Source organism: Myxocyprinus asiaticus, chromosome 6 (genome assembly GCF_019703515.2).
Source record: "Myxocyprinus asiaticus isolate MX2 ecotype Aquarium Trade chromosome 6, UBuf_Myxa_2, whole genome shotgun sequence".
Classification (NCBI taxonomy): Eukaryota; Metazoa; Chordata; class Actinopteri; order Cypriniformes; family Catostomidae; genus Myxocyprinus; species Myxocyprinus asiaticus.
The window spans coordinates 34,661,679-34,686,471 of record NC_059349.1 but is presented as its reverse complement, the minus strand read 5'-3'; the positions used below and the strand labels follow the sequence as shown (position 1 = coordinate 34,686,471).

The 24,793-nt window shown below is 36.3% G+C and overlaps 1 protein-coding gene and 1 long non-coding RNA gene across 3 annotated transcripts; one reads left to right on the top strand and one right to left on the bottom strand.

Moving 5' to 3' along the window:
• Nucleotides 1–1,827: 1,827 nt before the first annotated feature.
• klf17 (Kruppel-like factor 17) lies at nt 1,828–3,835 on the bottom strand. Its single transcript, XM_051699981.1, has 3 exons — nt 3,672–3,835; nt 2,531–3,512; nt 1,828–2,421 (listed from the first exon to the last, which is right to left on the bottom strand). Exons 1-3 carry the CDS (start codon nt 3,756–3,758, stop codon nt 2,246–2,248), a joined length of 1,245 nt encoding a protein of 414 aa, XP_051555941.1. The 5' UTR covers nt 3,759–3,835; the 3' UTR covers nt 1,828–2,245.
• Nucleotides 3,836–17,873: 14,038 nt separating this feature from the next.
• Nucleotides 17,874–21,224, top strand: LOC127442157 (uncharacterized). Of its 2 annotated transcripts, none has more exons than XR_007897448.1 (3): nt 17,874–18,004; nt 20,567–20,611; nt 20,713–21,224. It is a non-coding gene; the product is annotated as an uncharacterized LOC127442157 (long non-coding RNA). The 2 variants fall into 2 exon arrangements; XR_007897449.1 differs by lacking the exon at nt 17,874–18,004 and adding an exon at nt 18,094–18,221.
• Nucleotides 21,225–24,793: the final 3,569 nt, after the last annotated feature.

Below are 24,793 nucleotides of genomic sequence, written 5' to 3'. Positions count from 1 at the left end.
CAATGAAGGTCAAAAGTTCTGCATGCTGAGAACAATATTTGGATCACTGACTCATTAGTTTTAATTAGTAGTTTGAATGAAGGCCCACAAAGGTGCAACTTTGGTTTGATCTTATATTTTCACATGCATCTCTTCATTGGCAAAAGTGTTAACTTTATTCTGACCAAACGTTACTTTGATTTATCAATGCTGTGTAGACTTCTTTCTTTTTTGGTGACATTTACAATCTTACGTCGTTTGTCAGTGCCCCTGAACAAATAACAAACTTAAAAGAAGATCTGTCTTAGTATTCTACCATGTGTGGAGTTGTAGCAGCAGAATGCATTTCATAGGAGAGACTGTCATCTCGTGGTAGAAATAGGTACTTGTTGCATTGCGCCCATATAACACTGTTGTTAGATTTTGACAATAGATTATAATAAGATTAAATAACAAAATTCTCAACTTAAATATGGAAAGTAATACTTTGCATATTCGATCATATGTAGGCTAAGTGTCTAAAGACTGAGTGTAGAAAATTGTCATGAACAATGACAACGGTGTTGTTTTGATTTCCTGCCAGCTAAGAACGACTCTACAATAACGTTTGTTGCAGATATGGATAACTGTTTTATCGAATGATAACACGTGTGTATCTTGTAAAATATTGTTGTTTTGTTTACGGACAATTTACAACTAAATGTCACGTCGGCCTTAGAAACCCATGTCAGCTTCGTCTGATGTGAAAACCCATGAGTTACAGTGGTTCCTCTGCATGTACCTGTTATAGACAGGAGGGGGCGACAAAGGCTACTGTAGCTTATCGAGGCGAGCAGCAGCCTCGTGTTATATTATTTACAATATTTATGATGAATATTTGTGTTGCTGATAATAAAGATGATTATGTTATTATATATAATTACTGATAGATTTAGTAGTGACAGTAACAAAGTATTCTACAAGTAAGCTCATTTTAGAAGCTATAGTTGCAATGCAGATGATAGCCCAATTGATCATATCAAAACTTTTTTCTTTTATTTCCTTTATCTTGACAAAAACTTTTATCTTGAATTACCATTAAGCTGTCTTACTTAATTTAGCTTCACATTACCGTAAAGGAATATTCTGGGTTCAATGTAAGTTAAGCTCAATCAGCAGCATTTGTGGCATACTGTTGTAAAACAAAAATTAATTTCGACTCGTTCCTCATAAAAATAAATAAATTAAAAAAAAGCACAAATCGAGGTTACAGTGAGACACTTACATGGGCCAATTATTGGAGAGTTTAAACAGAAATATGAAGCTTATAATTGTATAAAAGCACTTACATTGATTCTTCTGTTAAAACTCATGTGTTATTTGCTGTAAAGTTGTTTAAATCTTCGTTTCTGTGGTCGTTTTAAGGTTTTAGTGTTTACGGCGTTACGTCATCATGGCAACAAATTTGTAAAATTTAAAATAACTTTACACAGAAAAGGTTGGTAAGCGACTTTATCACACTAAAATTGTTAACATGCATATTGTTTATGTCCTGTGTCTATACTTTTGAAATGTGTATTTTAACGTTTTCAGATTGGCCCCATTCACTTCCATTGTAAGTGCCTCACTCTAAATCTTTTTTTTTCTTCTTCTTTTTTTTTATTTTTTATTTTTTTAAGAAAATGAGGGACGAGATTACATAATAATTTTTGTGGTAACCAGCTTTATGCCACAATATTTGTTGATTGAGCTTAACTTGCATTGAACCAGGAATATTCCTTTAAGTCTTTTAATTTCTTCCTTTCATTTTATGGAGGAAAACAGTTGTGCCTAATGCAAGTCTTGTACCCTAGTATCTGGTTTTAAATCCTTTGATCAAAATGATAACATGGCATTTGAAATGAGAAACTACACAAAATGAGACATGAGGACTGAGTACAAAAAATGACAATGCTTTTAATTCTGTTGCAAATCCATGGGAGAGCGAGAGAGAGAGAGAAACAAAAAAAAAAAAAAAACAATTCCCTGACTGAATTCAAATGTATAAATGGAGATAAAAACAAAACAACACAAAAATAATTACAAATGTATGGGTCCTGCCCCGTTTTTATACATCTGGGTAAGTACTGCACGATTGACCTTCTAATTGATCGTGTATCTCCTTCTCTTAAATAGTGTCATAAGTTACATTTCTATTCACATATAACTGCTATCCAAAAATAGGAACTGTCTTAACAATATAAAAGCCTCTAATAGTCTCTTCTTTTTTTTTTTTTTTTTTTTTTTTTTACATATGCCTCTTCATATGCAGGGCCAGGTGATCTGAGCGGGAGAAGGCTCTCTCGCACAGGTGGCACTGAAACGGCCTGTGTCCGGTGTGTTTCCTGTAGTGACGCGTCAACTCGTCCGACCTGGCGAACTTCCAGCCACAGCCTTCCCAACTGCAGTGGTAAGGTTTCTCACCTGTGAACAGATCAGGAAAGGAAAACGTTTATTTATTGAGTAAAATCTGGACCTTGTTACTTTAACTGAGCAAAAGCAACAAGTAAAACAAAAAGCCTCCACCGCTTACCTGTGTGTGTCCGCATGTGGGCTTTCAAATGGGAACTTTTTGTGTACGTTTTCCCACAGCCGGGGAACTCGCAACTGTGCGTTGCAGTCCGTTTTCGTGCCCACGAGCGACGCCCTCGTTTTGGTTTGCTGTCTTCTGGATTTAAAAATTCCAGGAGCGGTGAAGATGGTGGGGTCAACATCACACCTGTCATGGCCGGGTGATTTGTTCGCAGTGGTTCGCTAAACACGCTGTAATGTCCGTGATAATGTTGATGCTGGTCATACTGCGGTGGGAAGGGCGCGCTGTTCATGAACTGTTGTTGATGTGCAATGTTAATGTGATGGTGAGAGTTCATCTCGGTTAAGATGCAGTCTTTCCTCCCTAACATGTCTCTAGACACATCTTGTTGCATACTGTGGTGCCCATAAGCCTGATGTTGCACGCGGTGGGGTTCTTGTCCATAATAATGCCCCACGTAGTCGTTTACCATCATGCAAGATTGCTCGTGATGTTCAGTTTTTATTTTGTATCCCATATTATTTGAACTGGGTAAGTGTGTCGGGTTTCGAGAGTTTAGAACCCTTAATTCAGTGTACTCATGCCTGTCTAAAGGTCCTTTCGAGTTATATTCTTGCGAGGAGTCGCTGTTATAATTCATGTCCGGGGTGAACAACTCTGCCACCAGACTGTGGCAAGGACGTGTGCTAAAGTTGTTGCCGCAATAGGCGTTTGGCGTCGGGTGACAGCCATCGCTGTCGTAGACAGTACTGCAGCTTTCGGGTGACTCGGGTAAAGAATATGCGGCCGGCTGCTGAGCCGAGTTGTTGTCATTCTCAGTCGTGACGGAGTTGGATAGAATGAATTCTAGATCCAGAAATTTGGAAAGGTCGTCCTCGTCTTTGGCCAGAGGTGGCGATTCAACTATGCTGAATTCCACCTCGATGAGGGGTCTCATGTCCCCACCTGTTGAGCTGGTTGTAGTGGGGTCAATTTTCCAGTCCTGAGAAAAAAAGAAAGAAAAAAGGAAAGAAAAAAAAGGCAGTTTAGGAACAATTATTACTAAACATTACATGCTTTTCCCCCCCAATAAAAACCATTAACAGTGCAACAAACAAACTTTAAATATACCTTCCAACTTTAAAAGAAAAACTGAACTCACCTGAACAATTTCAGCCTGCTTTTCGTCTAAAATCTGGTTGCTTGAAAATGTATTTATCGAAGGCAACATCGCATCGGCAAGTGCCATGTTGCAAATGTTAGGGAACTCAATAACTGTTCACTCTCATTCAGTCCGAAACCGAGGATGGGTCTCTAATGCTTGACTGTCTATCTTCTTGTCTCATTATAAGGAGGGATTGAACATCGAGTAGGCGTGTCCTCATGACGTTGGTCATGCTGTTGTAGCCTATCAGGTGTTTGCTCTGGCTGTCCTTCACAACATTTAAACAATTTGTCATAGTACATTCAACTATTTTGTCGTCGTTTAATTAAGCACATCTCCTTATTTCACTAAATTATAAACTATTTTTATATCAGCCATGTTATAAAATATTAGAAAGACTAGACTAGAAAAAGCATTAGCATGGAGAATGAAACGTTTTTAAAAAATGTAGTTTAAAATGTAAACACACTGAACCAGCTATTTTCATTTCACGTTCCTTTTTTTATTCACAAATGTTTAAAACTTCAACACAATTTACCATAAGAAAGTGGCATACCGAATATGCATTGAGTTTTTTTTTTTTTTTTTTTTTTTTTTTGGGATGTTTCTCCCTTTACAATTTATGCCAACTTTATTTCCAAGTTTTTATCATTTCTAAGTGTATCATTTGACTGCTGAAGGGGGCGCCACAAACCCCTTCCTCGGCAAGACTTCTTACAATTTAAAACATCATTAATTGGGTTTGATTGGTGGTCCAAAATTATCTAGAGACTAATTTATTATTTAGCTATTTATTAAAAGTAACCTATATAGGCTATGTGGTGAACAGCTACCCTTCCGTGAAATTCAATGCTCAAAATTATGAAATAAAATCTTAAAAGATGAAAACGGGAATTATTTGCCCTAACCCCAACCCTTAGAATAAATAGGTCGGGACAACCTAATGTATGGAACCAAACGTTTAAGACAAGCAACCTTACGAATGGCGCACTCCGTACTGAGTTTCGCCGAACCGTGACACTTCATTCGTATTCAAATTTGCCTGGTCCGATACAGGTATTAATTGATCCAGCTCGAACCCCTGCTTTAATTAGAATTTGAACAACGAGCTGTAAAAAATCTGGGAGCCATCGAAACAACACGATAATCTCAATGTTAAACAATGCAGGTACATGTTAGTTAATGATCTCTGAGTCAATAGACCTCCTCTTTCAGTTGATTAAAATGCAAATGAATGGCCTAATGCTCTCGGGCTCATGATTAGTGATAATGTGGGCAAGCTTTAACCAAAATACATCCATCTGAATCCTTCAGGACGCCGCATTCAATATTATCTGTAAACTGTAAGTTGACAGAATTGAGGGGAAAAAAGACACGTTGTTTAAGATGTCACATTTTATATAAGATATAGCCTATTTATATATCAGATATTTCATATCACTACAAAATATGTCTATGTTCTAAATATTTTCAGAGCATGAGCGCAATGTTTTGTTGTTTCTTGCATGTCACTGTAAGTTTCTGTTCTGTTCTTTGCGTGCAATCCAGCAGCATTGCACAATCTTATTCTTTTTATCCGTTCTACGCGATTCAGATTGCGGTACAGCCTGGAGAGAGGTGGAAATGGAAATGAATAGAATTTCCTGAAATTCAAAGAGTGTAATTTCCCCCAGCACAGCAGAGTAAAAGCCTATTTATTTTAATCGTACAAATTTACGGCGTGCGAACAGAATTCCCGTTGCTTATTTCAGTGCTGAATTAATCATAAACTCACGTGTTGTAGCTGTTTTTATGAGTAGTAGTATTATTCATTTGTTGGCACAACCGGGTGTATTTAAGTATAATGAAGTGTATTACATGACAGCATTCAAAGTTCTAAATATATTTGGTTGTGCTGCCGTCTTGTCATGTTTCTCCTCGTCTTTGAAAGGAAGGACGGAAATGTCGTTTCTTTTTTTCTTTGTTGTTTTCTAAACACAATTAAGGAGATTACAGATTGGCAGACAGGACACAATCTTCCTGGAGACATTCAGTTGTATTTACAAGATGACTAATTTGGCCAGAGAAATTATTTCATACATGACTAATTTAACAGATTCAAGAGTCAGCTTAAATTGACAATAATTTTTAGGCCTACTTTTTTTTATATGAATAGATATGCCTACATGCCCAAATATTATTAAGATAATAAAGTTCTTTTGAATGAATGTGTCAGCATTAAGCTATATGGGGCACATCCAACCGTTTTTGAGAAAGTATCACATTAAATATTGCAAAGAAAATTGCAGTTGCAAATCTACACCCCTCACTATGTGAGTTGTGTTTGCATGGACTTACACAGAAGCCATCCTCTGCATCATTATTCCTTGTTATTCATATAGAGGAATTCCACCATAAGGTTATTGCAAATTTATATTTTGCTGTTTATGTGGCAATAAATGTTAAAACTCTTCTACATGAGAGGATAACCGTGTACCATTGATTTATTTAATTGATTGATTGGTTTAAACATTAGGGACATAATTTTCCAGATTGTTTATTTTTCATGTATTTTAATGATCTTTTCTTGCTCATCAGTACCTCTCGCCAATAACACTGATAAAAGTTATTTTTTCTGCATGGAGTGGCTTTAGTATATTTTCTTTAGAATTTCTTTACAATGTACATTTTGAAGAAAATTCCTGTTTGTTGTTCCTCAAGTTGAAATGAGATCAATTCCCTTGACTTTATGAGTTGTTTGCATGGACATACTTAGTATCTTACATACCTGTTTATATGTCATAGCCCACATAATACAGGAAATTATATTTCTATATTTATATTTATTGTTTAACATATTATTATATCAGTTTCAAATATACAGCTTTAGTAAATTACTCCACATTACCTGTGACAGGACAAAACATGTGTCAGCCAAAAAACATTTATATTTAGTACAAACATACATGGAGAAATTATTTTTTGATGATATATTTAACAATAATTATCCTCGTTAGTCATAATGGACTGAAGCTGTCTGAGCCTGCAACTCTGGTAACACATGCATGTATATTTATTCTTCATGAGAACCATTTTATAACACTGACGTAAAAACAACCCTTGCTTTATAACATATAAAGCAGCTGATTAGGGAGCGTTTAGTCTGTCAGAGGCATGCAAGCCTTTCTGTTGGACTTTTTTAAGGAGATCAGATAAGGAAAATGTTGATTTTATGAAGGAACACAATCCTAGTGTCTCCACCCTTACACGCTTATGGCCTGTGAAAGATACGTGAGCTTTGTCAAGTAGCCTGTATATATGTGTGCATGATAGCAAATGTTTACACATGTCTGTTTACATCCATAGATATACGATAGTAGGCTATGTATTTGTATGTGATTGTATAATGGCTTAAAAAAAATGCCTGCATTGAAGTTTATCTTCAGTTGATGATATGAACTGATTGCACTGATACTTGTAAATGAGACTGGAGGATATTAGTGTTATAATAGTTTCGATAGGGCTGCAGCTACTTCTGCACTTTCATAAACTGGGATGGACAATCAAACATTGACCCAACAGATTCCAGCCTGGGTTCATATTGGAAAGATCTATTTATCACTCTGTATTAACAGGCAAGTTATAGCAGCACTCCTTAAACAAGCTATGAAGAAGTGCCTTTCAAGGTACACAGGCCTTGAATCACTTGTATTTAGAAAAAAAAACACCTGTTATACCTTCTCATTTCTCTTTTTTAATATTTGGTTAATTTAGTGAGTAATAACTGAGTCAGTCACTGCACACCCACAGTCTTATTTTTCCACGAAAACATTGTGGATATGTTCTTCTTATGCTAAAGCTGAATATACATATTAAATTCACATAATTTAACCATGTTTTCACCACAATAGCAACAGTTAAATGCAACAGTGATCTTAAAATGAACATGTAACATAAAAAAAAAATTAAAACATAATTTAAATAATTTTATGGCAATGTCATATGCTGATCATTGATGAATTTTATTACAAAATACTCCAAAATTAAAAGAGAATCTGCCCCATTTATTGTTCTGTGGAGTCTAAGTGCAGGTAATTACCAATACCTCACTGACTCAACCACCTAGACAAATTTGTTTGGACATTGGAGCAAATATTTGTGTCCACTGCACCGACCACCAGCAAAGTCCTCCACTCGATCTTCCTGTGCTTGTCTAGTACACAGGGACAACAAAAGGACAAGACCTTTCACTTCCACTGGACCATGCTAAAGACTCGAGACCCATTGCAATTTCTCAGACAAGACAAGGTACAGGTGAGGACAAAACCTCTACCTCCACAGAGGTGGTCTAAATGATAATGGCGAAGCTGGCTTGTTGCATTGGAATCAAGTCGCATTGCTATATACTCAGCAATGGGCCCTGCATGCACAGTATTTACTCAATCGCCTTTCCCTCTGTTTGTCTTCCTGTTCTACTGGCTTTTCACTCAGGCACTTTGAATTTCAATTACAATCTAATCTAGAGTCTCCAGAATAGTAATTATCCCTCATCACACGAGCAGGAGGGGAAACCCACTGCTATCTAACATAAATACTCCCCTATGCATGATCTGAAAAAGGAACACAGAAACTGTACCTTTGCTAATTTATCAAAGAAGAAATAGCACATAGTCTGCCAAGGGGGCGGGTCAGGGATATAGATAATCATGGGAAAAGAAAAAGAAATACAGCCGTCTTGAACTGTGATCGGTATTTCTGTGGGCCCTGTTGAAAAAATGTGAAAATGGATCTACAAACGGACACAATTACAATATATGCTTATGTTTATAATTTGTGAAATATTTTTTTCACAGTGCATTTAAGTACCATTTGATCAATATCTGTGTTCCCTGGAAAATGTTTTTGTATTGTGGAGATCAGTGTTGGGTGAAATCTGATTACAAAGTAATTAGTTACACTAATCAAATTTCTTTTAGTCAAAATGTAGTGTAACACATTACTACTTAAATTCTGTTAATCAGATTACAGTTCCAATGTAACAATATAATGAGACTTTCAGTTAAGGTAATTACTTTTAATTACATTACTTGGGTTCAGAATTGAAAAAATAATATTTATGTATAATACATATAAAATCTGAACTGATAAGTTCATATGTACGTCTGTTTGCAATTGTGTGAGCTTAAGGGTGTGCGACAATAACAAGGAGAAAAAAGAGACATTATTTTTAATTTGATGAGTGAAAAAAAAACTTTTGTGAGAAGCATTTTAGAAAGTAACTTAAGAATGTAAAGTAATTAGTAATGTGATTACTTTTATATGAAGTAATCAGTGAACAAATCTTATTACAAAGCTTTAGAGAATTAATAAATACTTTGTTGTGGATACTTTTTTGAGAAACTTACCTAACACTGGATGCCAAAGGAACATTTTAATATAAGAAACTATTTCCTTTAGTAATTATCAGTTAAAATAATATAAAAATAAAACAACTCTATTATAGAGCACTGATGCAGCACATCAGAAATATACAGTGGGGTCTAATAGTCTGAGAACATATTGAAACTTTTCACACAGATTGCTATGCTGATACTATAATCTGTAATTGTTGTATTTGTTTAAAAAAAAAAATAGAAAAATGCAAAATATAATTATTTTCAGTAGTGGTCTTGACTTTGGGACTCCCCTGTATATTTACATCAACATCAAATGCTATCTAACATAAAGTCAACAGCGTGAAGGATGTGCCATACTAACTTCTAGTAGCTGATAAGTCTTTCCCCCTCAGGCTCATTCAGAGCGCTTCTCCATGTCTCTCATCTCCCCTGGAGGCCTCTTTGTCTCCAAGTGTAATTGCCTTTGCCTTCTTGGAGCAACTCTTGTCTGGGGACACAAAACTTGTCTCTCTGAATGACTGCATGTGTCTGGGGTCAAAAGACCACAAGAAATGCCCTTTCATACACCCCTTTCCAAACAGAGCTAGACAAAGTGATGCACTGGAGTAATGTCAATGAGGACCACCAGTCCATACAGAAGTCGTCAGAACCACTATGTGCATGACTAGAACAAAAGTGACCTGCTCATCATTTTGAGTAATTTCACCTAGAAACAAAATTCAGTGGGGGTGGGGGAGTAGTGGAGAGATGTACAGCATCTCTCCACTACTGTGATCCAGACACCTAAATCATCTCTTTAACATGCAGAAAGTGTGCTTGACTACACAGTCTATAACCTGATTGATTATAACCTGGCTCCTAGATATATGTCATGTTCTTCTCCATCATTTGTTCATTAATTGATGAATTACTACTGCCAGGATTGCTAAAAAAAAAAAAGTGGGGCCTGGGTAGCTCAGCGAGTATTGACGCTGGCTACCACCCCTGGAGTCACGAGTTCAGATCCAGGGTGTGCTGAGTGACTCCAGCCAGGTCTACTAAGCAACCAAATTGGCCCAGTTGCTAGGGAGGGTAGAGTCACATGGGGTAATCTCCTCGTGGTCATGATTAGGGGTTCTTGCACTCAGTGGGGCGCGTGGTAAGTTGTGCGTGGATTGCAGAGAGTAGCGGTGTCATGCACAACGAGCCACATGATAAGATGCATGGATTGACGGTCTCAGAAGCGGAGGCAACTGAGACTTGTCCTCCACCACCCGGATTGAGGTGAGTAACCGCGCCACCATGAGGACCTACTAAGTAGTGGGAAATTGGGCATTCCAAATTGGGAGAAAAGGGGATAAAAAAATAAAAAAACAGATAGTCCTGTCCCCAACTTACGCCATTGGTCGAGTCAATGGTATTGTCCCAGACAGATTGCTCAAAACAAAAAGAGGAATTTTCATAGTGCCATAGAAACAGTTTTCACAGTTAAAAAAAACAATTACATATGAATGGCTTATTTATGGCTGTCTCTGCACATTAAGCTGGGATAGGAGAAAGTATTTTAACACCAGAAAAGTTACATCTGTTTTAATTTAAATACTCGAGACGCAGCGCTATTTCAGCACTGATTGGGCCTGCTTAAACTAGATCGCGGGTGGTTTGTAAATAAGATGCAGCTTTTTGCACTGAAATACCACATGTAAAAGTCATGCAACTGTTTCATGAATTGACCCCTTTGAGTTTTACTAAGGCGCTAAGTTAAAAAACTCTCAGCATTCTAATGATATAATTATTGTTTCTACTACATAAAATTCAAAATGTGTTCTGGGTAAAAGTGACTCAAAATGATAGAGCAGGTCATAAATGTATTAGTTATAAAAATAAATGTAAAGGTTAAAAAAAAAACAAAAAAACTTTTTTTTGTGGCTAGAGTCAACTTATCTACACTCACTGAGCACTTTATTAGGAACACCTGTACACCTACATATTCATGCGATTATCTAATCAGCCAATCGTGTGGCAGCAGTGAAATGCATAAAATCATGCAGATACGGGTCAGGAGCTTCAGTTAATGTTCACATCGACCATCAGAATGGGGAAAAAATTTGATCTCAGTGATTTGGACCAAGGCATGATTGTTGGTGCTAGGTGGGCTGGTTTGAGTATTTCTGTAACTGCTGATTCTCTGGGATTTTCAAGCACAACAGTCTCTAGAGTTTACTCAGAATGGTGGCAAAAACAAAAAACATCCAGTCAGCGGCATTTCTGCTGATGGAAATGCCTTGTTGATAAGAGAGGTCAACGGAGAATGGCCAGACTGGTTCGAACTAACAGAAAGGCTATGGTAACTCAGATAACCGCTCTGTACGATTGTAGTGAGCAAAATAGCATCTCAGAATACACAACACGTCGAACCTTGAGGCAAATGGGCTACAACAGCAGAAAACCACACCATACCATAGTGTTCCTAATAAAGTGCTAAGTGAGTGTACACTGCTATTAAAGTGATATTAAGCAAGCATAAAATTAAGACAGTTTTAAAGTTTTTGTTATGTAGGATTCTCTGATATAAGCTGGCTCTTTCAGAAAATGTTTTCCTAAGAAACTGAACAGCTAGAATATAAATGAATACCAGTGTTTATTGGTATAACAGAAAATCTGGAATGCAACCAGCAAAAACATAAAAAAATAAAAATAAAAAAAACAACTAATGTCATACATTCCATCAAACAGTTAGCAAATATTGTTGGATCATGTGTCTTTTTACATTTGAGTGGTTGTTTTGTTAAGCTGCAGTAGTTTTGACATTATGTTTTTATCTGAATAAAAGGGAAAACACTCACTGCTGCTTAAAGAAATAACACCTGCCCTTTAAACGACAGCCTTTGTCCGTATGCAGACTGTGGGTCTTGTTTTCATTCATCAGGAGTGACTTCTACTGTAAAGAATGTGGAAAAATTATTAGAGGGAAACCCATGAGCCTGTCTGAGTGATGCCTTTCACTTCTGACAGACCTGCACTTTGCCATTTTCGTTGCCCTCTCTTTATCCATTCATCCACTGATGTAAAATGAATGCAAAAATGTGAATCTATGGAAATGCTCGACAGTACATCATGAACTATCTTTGGTAAAGAGAGAACCTTTGATTACAGTACAGGACAACTATGGTCCATGCACAAAGTAAATAAATGCAATGTTTCAGTGGGCATATCAGTGTCAGATATCGATCAGCTGCGTGATTACAGCCCTTGCACTTTCTCCTATTGTGACATGTTGGCTTCAACAAGCTGTTGCATTACACATAATATCCTTTGCTAAAGAAAACAGTGTTGTGTATTGTGTAACCAAAACATCGCGTCAGTACTTACCTGCAGGCTTTTAACCCAAAATGAGCACAACCGAAGACTACGAGTACATGTATGAAATAGACATGCTATTGTGAGAAACACTACTTGGGTTTCCTGCACAATGTGTATGGCACAGTCTCTGTAAGGTGACCCAACTGGGACAGTTGAAGTAGGCTTTATCAGTTAGCACCCTGGAGGTTTGTTGAGAGATAAAAACCATGTTTTGCAACTATTATTCATCAGTTTGAAGTGTGAATCCATTTCCAATAAGTGACCTCTTTCTAAAAGTAATTATGGAACAGTGTGTCCTTTGGCTAAACCTGAAGTCTCTAACCTGAAGATCTCATTTTAACATTTAAATTCCCCTGTGCATAAGTACTGCGCATAAATATGCCATGTTTAAACATCTTTACACCAATTAAGAATTCTATACTAAAACACCCCAGCGGCCAGCATGAGGCCACATTCATTAATTCCTCCTTTGTTTACGATGGAGAGTTCCTCGCAAGAGATTTGTGGGATCAGACTACGAACATCGTCATTCTCGCTGATAAGCTCTTAATGAGATTAAGGGGATATTAATCAGAATTACCAGGTTAAGTAGAACTAATTAACAATTTTCTGGCTGATAAGAGCATCTCTATTAATATATTTCACAGCCAAATATTTGAGGCAAATAGTTGCTATGGGATTTTAACACTTTGGTTTTGTTTAGTTCTGAGCTGGACATACATGAAAACTAACAATCACCACTGGTTAAAAGCACTGAAATGAAGTGCCATTCTGTGAGCAGACTCACAGAATCGATCATGATGAGCATTCAACTCTACATGATGTAATTTACATGAAATGATATATTAAAATCCCCTCCACACAGTCAAATTAAACAAACTTACAGAACTATTCATTTATTCAGTTGTTAATTCTGCAATGACCTATGCAAGTATATTTTATCAACATTGACTGAGTCAAACCTCTTTGTTGATGCCAGTAAACAGTTTTAAATATGCACTTTTATTTTGCCTCCGTTTCCTTTTTTTATGCAAATGCATTTATTTTTTAGTATACGTTCTCATGAAATTGAGAACAAACAAGCCAGACATTCAGGAAAACCCCTATTCTGACGGTTAGGTAGTCTTCTGAGCAGTCCTGGGTGTTTTCTGGCTTAAACAGGTGGAACTAGTCCTTCAGTGGGTGTCAGCAGTGAGGTCTTTAAACTGCTAAAACCCAGAGAGACTCCAGAGAGCCTAACAGTTAGTTCACACTCACCGCAGGCCCGTTCACACCTGACTGAACAGGACTAGGGCTGCTCTGATTCCCTCACATGATTGTATGGCGCCTTGGGCGAAACCTGCTTATACACGCCCCCAAAGTTGTTGACAGAGGAGGGGGGTCTGTGTGGGTGCCTCGTGCCACCCAAACAATATGCCACCCTGGGCAACTGCCCATGTCACCCATGCCTAAATCCGCCACTGCCCCAGAGTACTACTGCGTATCAAAGTTTTGGCCCAATCGGCCTCAAGGTGGCGCTATAATGATCATGTTTACGTTTTGGCCCATAACTCCTAAACCGTTTTTCTCAAGTGTCTTACATCATTGGATTCCTTGGCTCAAGACGAACAAAATGTATATCTCCGATTTCATTTCCGTCATGAAAATGTTTGCGCTAATTTGCATAACTCAAAATTATTTTTTCATCTAATTCCTTGCACCAAGACGTTTTATTGCATTTTATAAAATGTTTCCGCTATTCTAATTTTCTAAAAAAGTAACTTTTTCGAACTCCTCCTAGGCCGTATATACGATTCTCACAAAAATTGGTGTCTAAAAAAATTTGGGAATTTTGATTTGAAGCATTGCGAAGATATAAGCCAACGAATTGGTCAGGCGTCATCCATTTTGTATGTATTGACCAATATCTACCAAACGAAAAGGCCAAATGTTACAAAACTTTTTACACATATACAACAGTTTTACATTGCTCACAAACTCTGCATTAACAATAACTTGTCCTCACATTTTAAGTCAGACTTTATCCTGTTTCAGGATTGTTGAACCCAAGACATCAGAGTCCTATTTAACACCAGTTTGCAAATTCAGCAACTTACAAAGTACATATACCTATACAAATACATACCTTTTTTGCATACTTTGAAAGTTCTTAAAAGGCTTGAAACCTGACAATTGCTGCTTGCAGCTATATTTATTATTATTTGACTATATCTTTACACTTCCCTACTCTATAATGTATTATAACTACAGTTATAATACATTATAAGACTTCCCCTATTCATAGTTATACTTAAGAGTATAATGCATTTTAACACAAGCAACATCCTCTTTTAATGCTGCAGAAGTTAATAAAGTTAATCATATAAGTGCTGTCAGGCAAAAGCAGCATAATGTAAACAGTCAAAAGTCTTTATGACATGATCATACTATAAGTGGTCTTTGCCTGCTTTAAGTAAAGTTACAAAAGCAATATCTTCTTATAAACAGCGATAACATAAACTTGTAACATACAACACATTACAAGTCAAACTTATAACGGAAGTTATTTATTAAGTGTTCTACAAATAAGATGCGCATAAATTAAAGTTTATTGAATAGAGTCCAGTATAGAATCAGTTTGATTTTTTTATTATTCTTTGGTTTGTTTATACCCAAGAAGATTAGCTACATGTGTGATCAACATACATATTTTTTTCTTGAGAGAGAGTTTCTGATATATTTTAACCTTGTAGCTTTACAAGTGGTTTTTTCATAATATCTCAATTTACATTGAATGCATGTTATATTTTAAAATGTATTTTTTTTTTTTTTTTTTTTTTTTGCATGCATGCATGCATACTGTATATAACTTCCAGCATGACTTGTAATGTCTTATTACTGCTTAAAAAATGTCTTATGGATGTTTATAAGAAGAAATAGCTTTTGTCACATTACTTAAAGCATACCTATTATGTATATTACAAATATATATAAAACATTATAACTTCTGCTGATGAATTGGATGTTGCTTGTGTTATAATACATTATACTCTGTACAACTATGAATTGGCATGTGTTATAATGTATTATAATTGACGTTATGATTATTTTTGAGAAGTTATAACATATTATAAGGTGTATTATGAGAGAAGATTAATGCATTATAATGCCATTCCAAAGCATTATATATATGGGCTTCATAGAAAGTGTTACCAAAATTTGTACTCTCAACACAATTTGTTTTAATTTGTCTAATGACAACGTCTAACAGTCAAATCAAATCAAATCAAATCACATTTATTGTCACACAGCCATATACACAAGTGCAATGGTGTGTGAAATTCTTGGGTGCAGTTCCGATCAACATAGCAGTCGTGACAGTGATGAGACATATGCCAATTTACAATAACATCAAATAAACACAACACAATTTAAAGTCTAATATACACATAATTACACACAACACACTATACAAATAATAACATGCACTGTACAGTATACAATATGCACAATATAGATGCACATTATTCAATAAAAAAAGTATATATAGTATATATAGAATGTACAGTAGGTTGTATTGTACTGTATTGACATTCAGGCTGTCGGTTGATATTAAGTTGTTAAGAGAGAATATATATAATAATAATATAATTTATGACAGTCCGGTGTGAGATATAAGAGTAAGAGTAATAAATAGTGCATGTACATGCATCACAGGAGATGTATGTAACCCTTTTTTTTTTTTTTTTTTTTTTAAATCATGGAAATATCCACCATAGTGTCATTTCCACATCTCAAATTCTGTAATCGGTTTTCAGTGGTGGAAACGACAGTGGAAATTACATTTTTAATGTTTTTGAAATAAAGTGGCAGACTCCCTGTCTTATTAAGGCTAATTTCATATATAACATTTTATGGAACCTAAATACAAACAATGAAATAATATTTCACACTTTTTTTGAATGATTTAGCAAAATTACTTTAGCTTGTTCGAAAATTGAAGGCATGTAAAAATACTCTGATCACAAGTAGTATTTTCCTTGAAATTTCTTTGTATTCTGTAAACATACATTTTCTTACACTTTATCTCAAGCATTCTCTTCGCTGACACTTTTGTTGAATTTAGTGGTGGAGATGACGCCACAACTGCAGGACAAATGAAATTGATAGAAATAATTTATACACAATGAATATCAAAATGGTTTATATTTTACTCTTTGTTTCACTCTTAGTTTTAAACGTTATGATTTGTATTTTAATAATGGATTTTTATTTAAATCCCCAGGACAAGAAAGCATGCAAGTGCCAAGAAGATATATGTTTAAACAACAACAACATATGATTATTATTATTATTATTATAAAACCAAAGAAAATGTATAGTGTTTCGACTGGCATTGTTTATCCTAGGTTCTGTTTTAAAATATCGCAGGTTTGTGTGATTGTATTCCACTACAGTTACAGTTTAAATCATTGGTATTTAGAATACAGTTACATTCAAAAAGTATTTTGATTACTGAAGAGATTACTTTGCATTTTATTGTCATTTGTTTCATTTAATATTTAGTCCTTTCATTTGGAAAACATTTATACATATAAATGATGTGATCCAAAGTGCATTTGAACAGCGGTGAAACAATTTCTTATGATGTGTTACATTCATACGAGCAGACAGAGAAGTAAGTTTGAAGTAAGTTTGGAGCAGAAGAAATAGAAATAAACCTTGTGTAAATGCTATTTCTAGCCATTTTACATGCACATGTTACCAGGCACGTTCATATTTTTTTATCAAGAAAATTCACGTTGGATCATAATTTATTTGATATAAGGGCAAAAATTTTATTCTTGATTATAATTTCTGTATTGTTTTCCTGTAAAAATATCTAAAAATCCTTAAAACAAGATCAGTTAGATTTATCTTGTTTTAGAAACAACACTGCATAAGATATTTAGGTTTTTCAGAGAATGTGTTTTTAACGTGTATTTTGTCTTACTGTACTGGCAGAGTTTTTATAGTCAAAACAAGTGAAAAAATCTACCAGTGCTGAAGAAGTAATCCAAAGTATTTAGAATACGTTAAAAATTACATTTTACAGCATGTATTCTGTAATCTGTAGTGGAATGCATTTCAAAAGTAAACCTCCCAACCCTGCCTATGCATGGCTTCTTTAAATGTGCATGTTTTGCATCTCATACGTTCTGCATAAACTACTCTGGAATTCTCTCAGCACTAGGCCTGAAATGGTAATAAAGAAAAGTAATAGCAGATATAATCTTCATTCTCTATTCATATGCAAACAATTGGCAAAATATCCCTTCTAAATCAGCACTGAAACCAAACGAACAACAGTCATTGTGCAAATCCTCAACAATTTTACACTGCACCTCAAATGGGTGTTTCTGCTTGGCACTAGTCAGCTTCACTTTTCCCTGTGCTGATCTCAGTACACCCAAGCACGATAAGCAGGATAAGACTACAGTGAGCAGAAAGAACTCCCTGGGAACAAAGCAGGACTATTATCCAAAGGGGCAAAGGGTGGTCTTCCCGAAACACACATCTCAGGAATTCCTAACATGGACTAATGACAGGTCAACCAGGAGCCACACCAACAGTAATCTACTTTCAATTTGTTTGGTGAGGAAAAAGAAAGAGACGGCCAAGCATATGTTTCTGTGGGCAGACTTCTAGCTTGGCGGTGCGCCCTCTCACGTGGCAGACTCATAAATTGATCCACCCTCTATTGCCTAAAGTGATCTTCCGTCAGTGCAGCAAAGGATAAAGATGGAAAGGATAAAATGAAAGAGGCAGAGCATTATTAAAGTATGTTGCATGTGTTTAGAACATGTGAGAGGTAAGAGGAACAAGGAAGAGCCACTGTCAAGGAGCTTACTTTAATTGGCAAAAGTCAGGATGTTCCTAGTAATAGTGAACTTTTATAAACAGTGGTGTTATTTTCAGACTGGGTGACAAATTTGTAAATTGGAAGAGATATTACATCAGATTGTCACACCATTAGGAAAACACAATTTAACAGTGTTGTTTAGATTTGTGACAAGGCCAGGGGTTTGAGATAAATTAAGAGTGACACACACAAGTATAAAAAGCAAAAGTTCACTAAGGACATCTGAGATCTTCAAATTGAGAGTGTAAACATTGCATGAAGACTGTCACATTGAAAATGAAACAGTTAAAACTGACTAAAAACAAAACCTCACAAAAACAAATAATTTAACTGACTCACATATCTCAAAAGTTAATGTCATATAATGTGACAATACTATACTACAGCACAGTAGATTATTTAACTCATGATATGAGGGTAATGGGTCCATTAGAGATAAGCTGGTTCTTGTCTCAGTGCTTCTTCAACAGTCAGATAACAACATTTTACAAGCCTCTGGTCTTAAAATTATAAGGAAGAGGAAGTTTAGCCCTTGGTAAGATCAGCAGTGGAGTTTGTAAATTACAGATGATCCGATGGCACAAGAACAGTTATTTAGTTAATATTCAGAATTCACCTCTAGAGGTCTAATCTCAAATGTTAGTATAGCATGATTTCAACCGCAATGAGCATTAACTATGCAGTTAGAGGTGATTTGGAAAACACTTACCCATCACAAACCCCCCAAAAGAAAAAAAGCACAACTGTCATGTGACCTAAATATTGTATGGAGCCCTTTCCCCAGTCACCTACAGCACGCTCTCTGCAGCATTTAAGAATTTAAAGGAATAGTTCACTCAAAAATGAAAATTCTGTCATAATTTACTCAACCTCGTATTGTTCCTAACCTGCATAATTTTTTTTTTTTTTTTTTTTTTTGCTTATGCGGAACACAAAAGGAGATGTTTTAATAAATGTCAGTTGATAGTGCCTCACTTTAAAGCATAAAACAGGACCCAAAGGTATCATAAAAGTAGTCCATGCGACTCGTGCATCATATTTCAAGTCTTCTGAAGGCATATGATAAGTTTTAGTGAAAAACAACACAGAATTTAGGCAAAGACATTTTTCAGTGAAAATGTTGTTCTCCGTTGCACGTTTATGAGCAAGCGCCATGAGAAAAGCTCATTCAAAGTGGCCTGAGAACAGAGAACTTGCATCTTTTTTAAACGATCAATACTATTCAAGATCTCACGTGAACATGTGCCACTCTTAACAAGCTTCTCTCATGTACTTATGAATGTACAACAGATGTCAAGATTTTCATAGGTTTCATACTGCTTTGGGACGACTTGAGGGAGAATTTTCCTTTTTGGGTAAACTATTCATTTTAGGGCTGATTTTCAATAAAGCTGCTTTGAAGCAATATGCAGTACACTGAAAAGTGCTGTTCACATACAGTTTTCCCTCTGTCTTATGACTGATGACTAATGTAAAGTGCTACTGATCTTTGAAAATACACTACATAAATAAAACTTTGATTATTATTATTAGATTTTAAAACTATAGAAAATGTGTAAGTATGTTTTGACTGGCTTTGTTTAAAATGAATGTTCAGGGTTCAATACTAGTTTAGCAAAATTAGCTGCAATGTTGTGATTACCACAAAAAAAAAAAAAAAAAAAAAAACTTTTTTAACTCACCCCTTGTTTATTTAATATAAGCAAAAATTGTGGTTACTGTGAGGCACTTACAATAGAAGTGAATGGGGCCTGTCGATACATGCCAAAATGCACATAATTTCAAAAGTTTAGCCACAAGATATAAATATTAAACATGTTCACATGATTTTAGTGTTATAAAATCGCTTACCAGCCTTATTTGTGCAAAAGTATATTTCATTGTCACAAAATGAAACCCTGTAATTTTGGTATTGGAAATAACTTTATACAGATATGGTTAAGCAATAAAATCATCTAAACACGTATAATGTTTGGGTCTTGTGGTTATACTTTGAAAAAGTGAGTATTTTAACATTTATGGACTGGCCCCATTCACTTCCATTGTAAGCGCTTCACTGTAACTGCGATTTGTGCTGCTTCTTCTTTTTTCTTTTTTTTTTAAATAAACAAGTGTTTTAGTTTTCAGTGGTAATCAGAATTATGGCACAAATGCTGCTGACTTTAACTTGTATTAACCTTAATACAACCTTAACTTGTATTAAACTATGAACATTCCTTTAATAGTGGCAGTTTGTGTGTTTGCATGCCCTATGCATGGCTTTCTAAAATGTGCATCTTTTGCAACTCCTACAGGATGTGTACATTGCTCTGGAATTCTCTGTCCTTAGGCCTAAAATGGTAATGAAGATAAGTAATAGCAGATATAATCAAATTGACTTGATAGCAAATAAAACTGACTTAACTTGAATACTGTATATGTTTGCTCTCTATCTGTCCAGATTTATGGATCTAGAAACCTGGCAAAACTGTTCCAATTAAGTGATCACATTTGTGGTGATGTCCAAGGGTCTGCCCTCCTCCCCACACAGTCAGCAGTGTTTCCAGTCCACGTAAGAACAGGAAACCAGATTAAGCTTTCTCAACGTTTCAGGGTGTCATTCATTTCAGCTCATTCTTAGAATGAAGAGAGCACATTTGACAGGTCTACTAGCAGAGTTTAAGGGAGTCTGAGCTTTTATCTCTCTGTCCCCCCTTGTGTTTCCGTTAGAGCTGGGTCTCTATCACAGCCCACCTTTGGTCACTCTTGTCTGTAATAAAGTGATTACTGCTGATCAGACCTTAACAGAACAATGTGCTGCAAGCTGGTGCTGGACTGAGCAACAGACTGTCACAAAAGGAACCTGTTATTTCTATAACCTGTTATAAGTAAGATGCTTCCATTTACAAAAACAATTTAAAATAAAATGCATAAGTAATGTTTGTGGTTAATGCTGTGTTAATGCAGATGTTTTGCAAACTAGAATGTGAGAAACATAAGGTTTTAAGGTTCTAGAAGCCTTACTACATGCACTAAAACATTCTTTAAATATTTAGGTATATCTAATGCTAAATGGTGCATATTTCAAACTACATTTAATTCCTCAAATCCAGAGCATTAACAAACTAAACCTTAAGGATGGGTGGATCTGTCCCTAGGTTAAAGCAATAGTTATTTATAGTTCAGGAGTTATTTATGGCAGAATGTCCAAGCAGCTCTTTTCCAAACAATGAAAGTAAATAGTGCCAATAGCTGTCAAGCAAGATTTTATCAACTTGAATTTCACTCAACAAAGTATGACTTCAGTGTTTCCCAACCTTTTCTGGCTTATGTAGCCCCACAACTTCATCAGTAAGGGTCAATACCCCTTCATCAACACAAAACTAAAGATGTGTACCAAAGCTTAAATATCATCTAACGTTCACATTAATATGGTAATATCCTTTATATACAAAACAAAAAGGTCAAGTTGCCAGTTATGACATTTTTTCATCAACAACAACAAAAACAAAAACAAGCCAAATGAGCCGTGAAACTCACAATTAGAATAATTAGAGTGAAACTGTAATTGTGATATACTGTGTATGTATGTATGTATGTATATATATATAGTTGTGCTCAAAAGTTTGCATACCCTGAAATTTTGAAATTTTGGCATTGATTTTGAAAATATGAATGATCATGCAAAAAAACTGTCTTTTATTTAAGGATAGTCATCATATGAAGCCATTTATTATCACATAGTTGTTTGGCTCCTTTTTAAATCATAATGATAACAGAAATCACCCAAATGGCCATGATCAAAAGTTTACATACCCTTGAATGTTTGGCCTTGTTACAGACACATATGATGACATACACAGGTTTAAATGGCAATTAAAGGTTAATTTCCCACACTTGTGGCTTTTTAAATTGCAATTAGTGTCTGTGTATAAATAGCCAATGAGTTTGTTAGCTCTCACGTGGATGCACTGAGCAGGCTAGATACTGAGCCATGGGGAGCAGAAAAGAACTGCCAAAAGACCTGCGTAACAAGGTAATGGATCTTTATAGGAAAAGGATATAAAAAGATATCCAAAGCCTTGAAAATGCCAGTCAGTACTGTTCAATCACTTATTAAGAAGTGGAAAATTCAGGGATACTAAGCCAAGGTCAGATAGACCAAGAAAGATTTCAGCCACAACTGCCAGAAGAATTGTTCAGGATACAAAGAAAAACCCACAGGTAACCTCAGGAGAAATGCAGGCTGCTCTGGAAAAAGACGGTGTGGTTGTTTCAAGGAGCACAATACGATGATACTCGAACAAAAATGAGCCACATGGTCGAGTTGCCAGAAAGAAGCCTTTACTGCGCCAATGCCACAAAAAAGCCCGGTTACAATATGCCCGACAACACCTTGACACGCCTCACAGCTTCTGGCACATTGTAATTTGGAGTGACGAGACCAAAATAGAGCTATATGGTCACAACCATAAGCGCTATGTTTGGAGAGGGGTCAACAAGGCCTATAGTGAAAAGAATACCATCCCCACTGTGAAGCATGGTGGTGGCTCACTGATCTTTTGGGGGTGTGTGAGCTCTAAAGGCATGGGGAATCTTGTGAAAATTTATGGCAAGTGAATGCAGCAGGTTATCAGAAAATACTTTGCATTCTTCTGCACGAAAGCTACGCATGGGACGCTCTTGGACATTCCAGCATGACAATGACCCTAAGCACAAGGCCAAGCTGACCCTCCAGTGGATACAGCAGAAAAAGGTGAAGGTTCTGGAGTGGCCATCACAGTTTCCTGACCTTAATATCATCGAGCCTCTCTGGGGAGATCTCAAACATGCGGTTCATGCAAGACGACCAAAGACTTTGCATGACCTGGAGGCATTTTGCCAAGACGAAAGGGCAGCTATACCACCTGCAAGAATTTGGGGCCTCATAGACAACTATTACAAAAGACTGCATGCCGTCATTTATGCTAAAGGGGGCAATACACAGTATTAAGAACTAAGGGTATGCAGACTTTTGAACAGGGGTCATTTCATTTTTTTCTTTGTTGCCATGTTTTGTTTTATGATTGTGCCATTCTGTTATAACCTACAATTGAATATTAATCCCATAAGAAATAAAATAAATGTGTTTTGCCTGCTCACTCATTTTCTTTAAAAATGGTACATATATTGGTACCAATTCTCCAAGGGTATGCAAACTTTTGAGCACAACTGAATATACACTGATGAGCCAAAACATTATGACCACTCAGAGGTGAAGCGAATAACATTGATCAGCTCCTAACAAGGCCACATGTCAAGGTCTGGGTAGATTAGATGATAAGCAAACAATCAGTTCTGGTAGTCAGTGTGTTGAATGCAGGAGAAATTAGCAGGATTAAAGACCTGAGGGACTTGAAGGGCCAAATTGTTATGACCAGATGACTGGGTCAGAGCATTTCTGAAATGGCAAGGCTTGTGGGGTGCTCCAGGTCAGCAGGGTTGAGTACCAACTAAAAGTGGTCCAAGGAGTGACAAACCACAAACAGGCGACAGGGTGTTGGGTGCCCAAAACTCATCGATGCGCAAGGGTAACAAAGGCTATCCCGTCTGTTCCAAACCAACAGAAGGTCTACTGTGGCACAAGTCACAGAAAATGTTAATGATGGTTACGGAAGCAATATGTCACAACACACAGTGCATCGCACCCTGCTGCTTATGGGGCTGCGTAGATGCAGACCTGTCAGAGTGCCCATAATACCCATGTCCACCGTAGAAAAAGTGCCTACAATGGGCAAGCGAGCGTCTGAACTGGATCTTGGAATAGTGGAAGAAGGTTGCCTGGTCCGATGAGTGCCGTTTTCTTTTACATCATGTGGACGTGTGCACCATTTACTTGGGGAAGTGATGGCATCAGGATGACAAGTCGGTTGAGGGTGTGTGATGCTCTGGGCAATGTTCTGCTGGAAAACCCTGGGCCATTCATGTGGAAGTCAATTTGACACATGCCACCTATCTAAACATCATTGCAGACCAGGCACACCCCTTCATTGGTATTCCCTGATGGCACTGGTATTCCCTGATGGCAGTGGCCTCTTTCAGCAGGATAATGTTCCCTGACACACTGCACACATTGTTCAGGAATGGTTTGAGGAACATGATGAAGAGTTCAAGTTGTTGCCCTCCAAATTTCGCAGACCTAAATCCGATTGAGCATCTGTGGGATGCGCTGGACCAACAAGTCTGATCCACAGCGGCTTCACCTCACAAGTAAGATTACAAGTAAGTACACCTCACGTATATATATATATATATATATATATATACAGGGTTGGGGAGTAACGGAATACATGTAATGGGATTATGTATTTAAAATACAAAATATAAGTAACTGTATTCCACTACAGTTACAATTTAAATCATTGGTAATTAGAATACAGTTACATTCAAAAGTATTTTGATTACTGAAGAGATTACTTTGCATTTTATTGTCATTTGTTTCATTTAATATTTAGTCCTTTCAGTTGGAAAACATTTATACATATAAATGATGGGATCCAAAG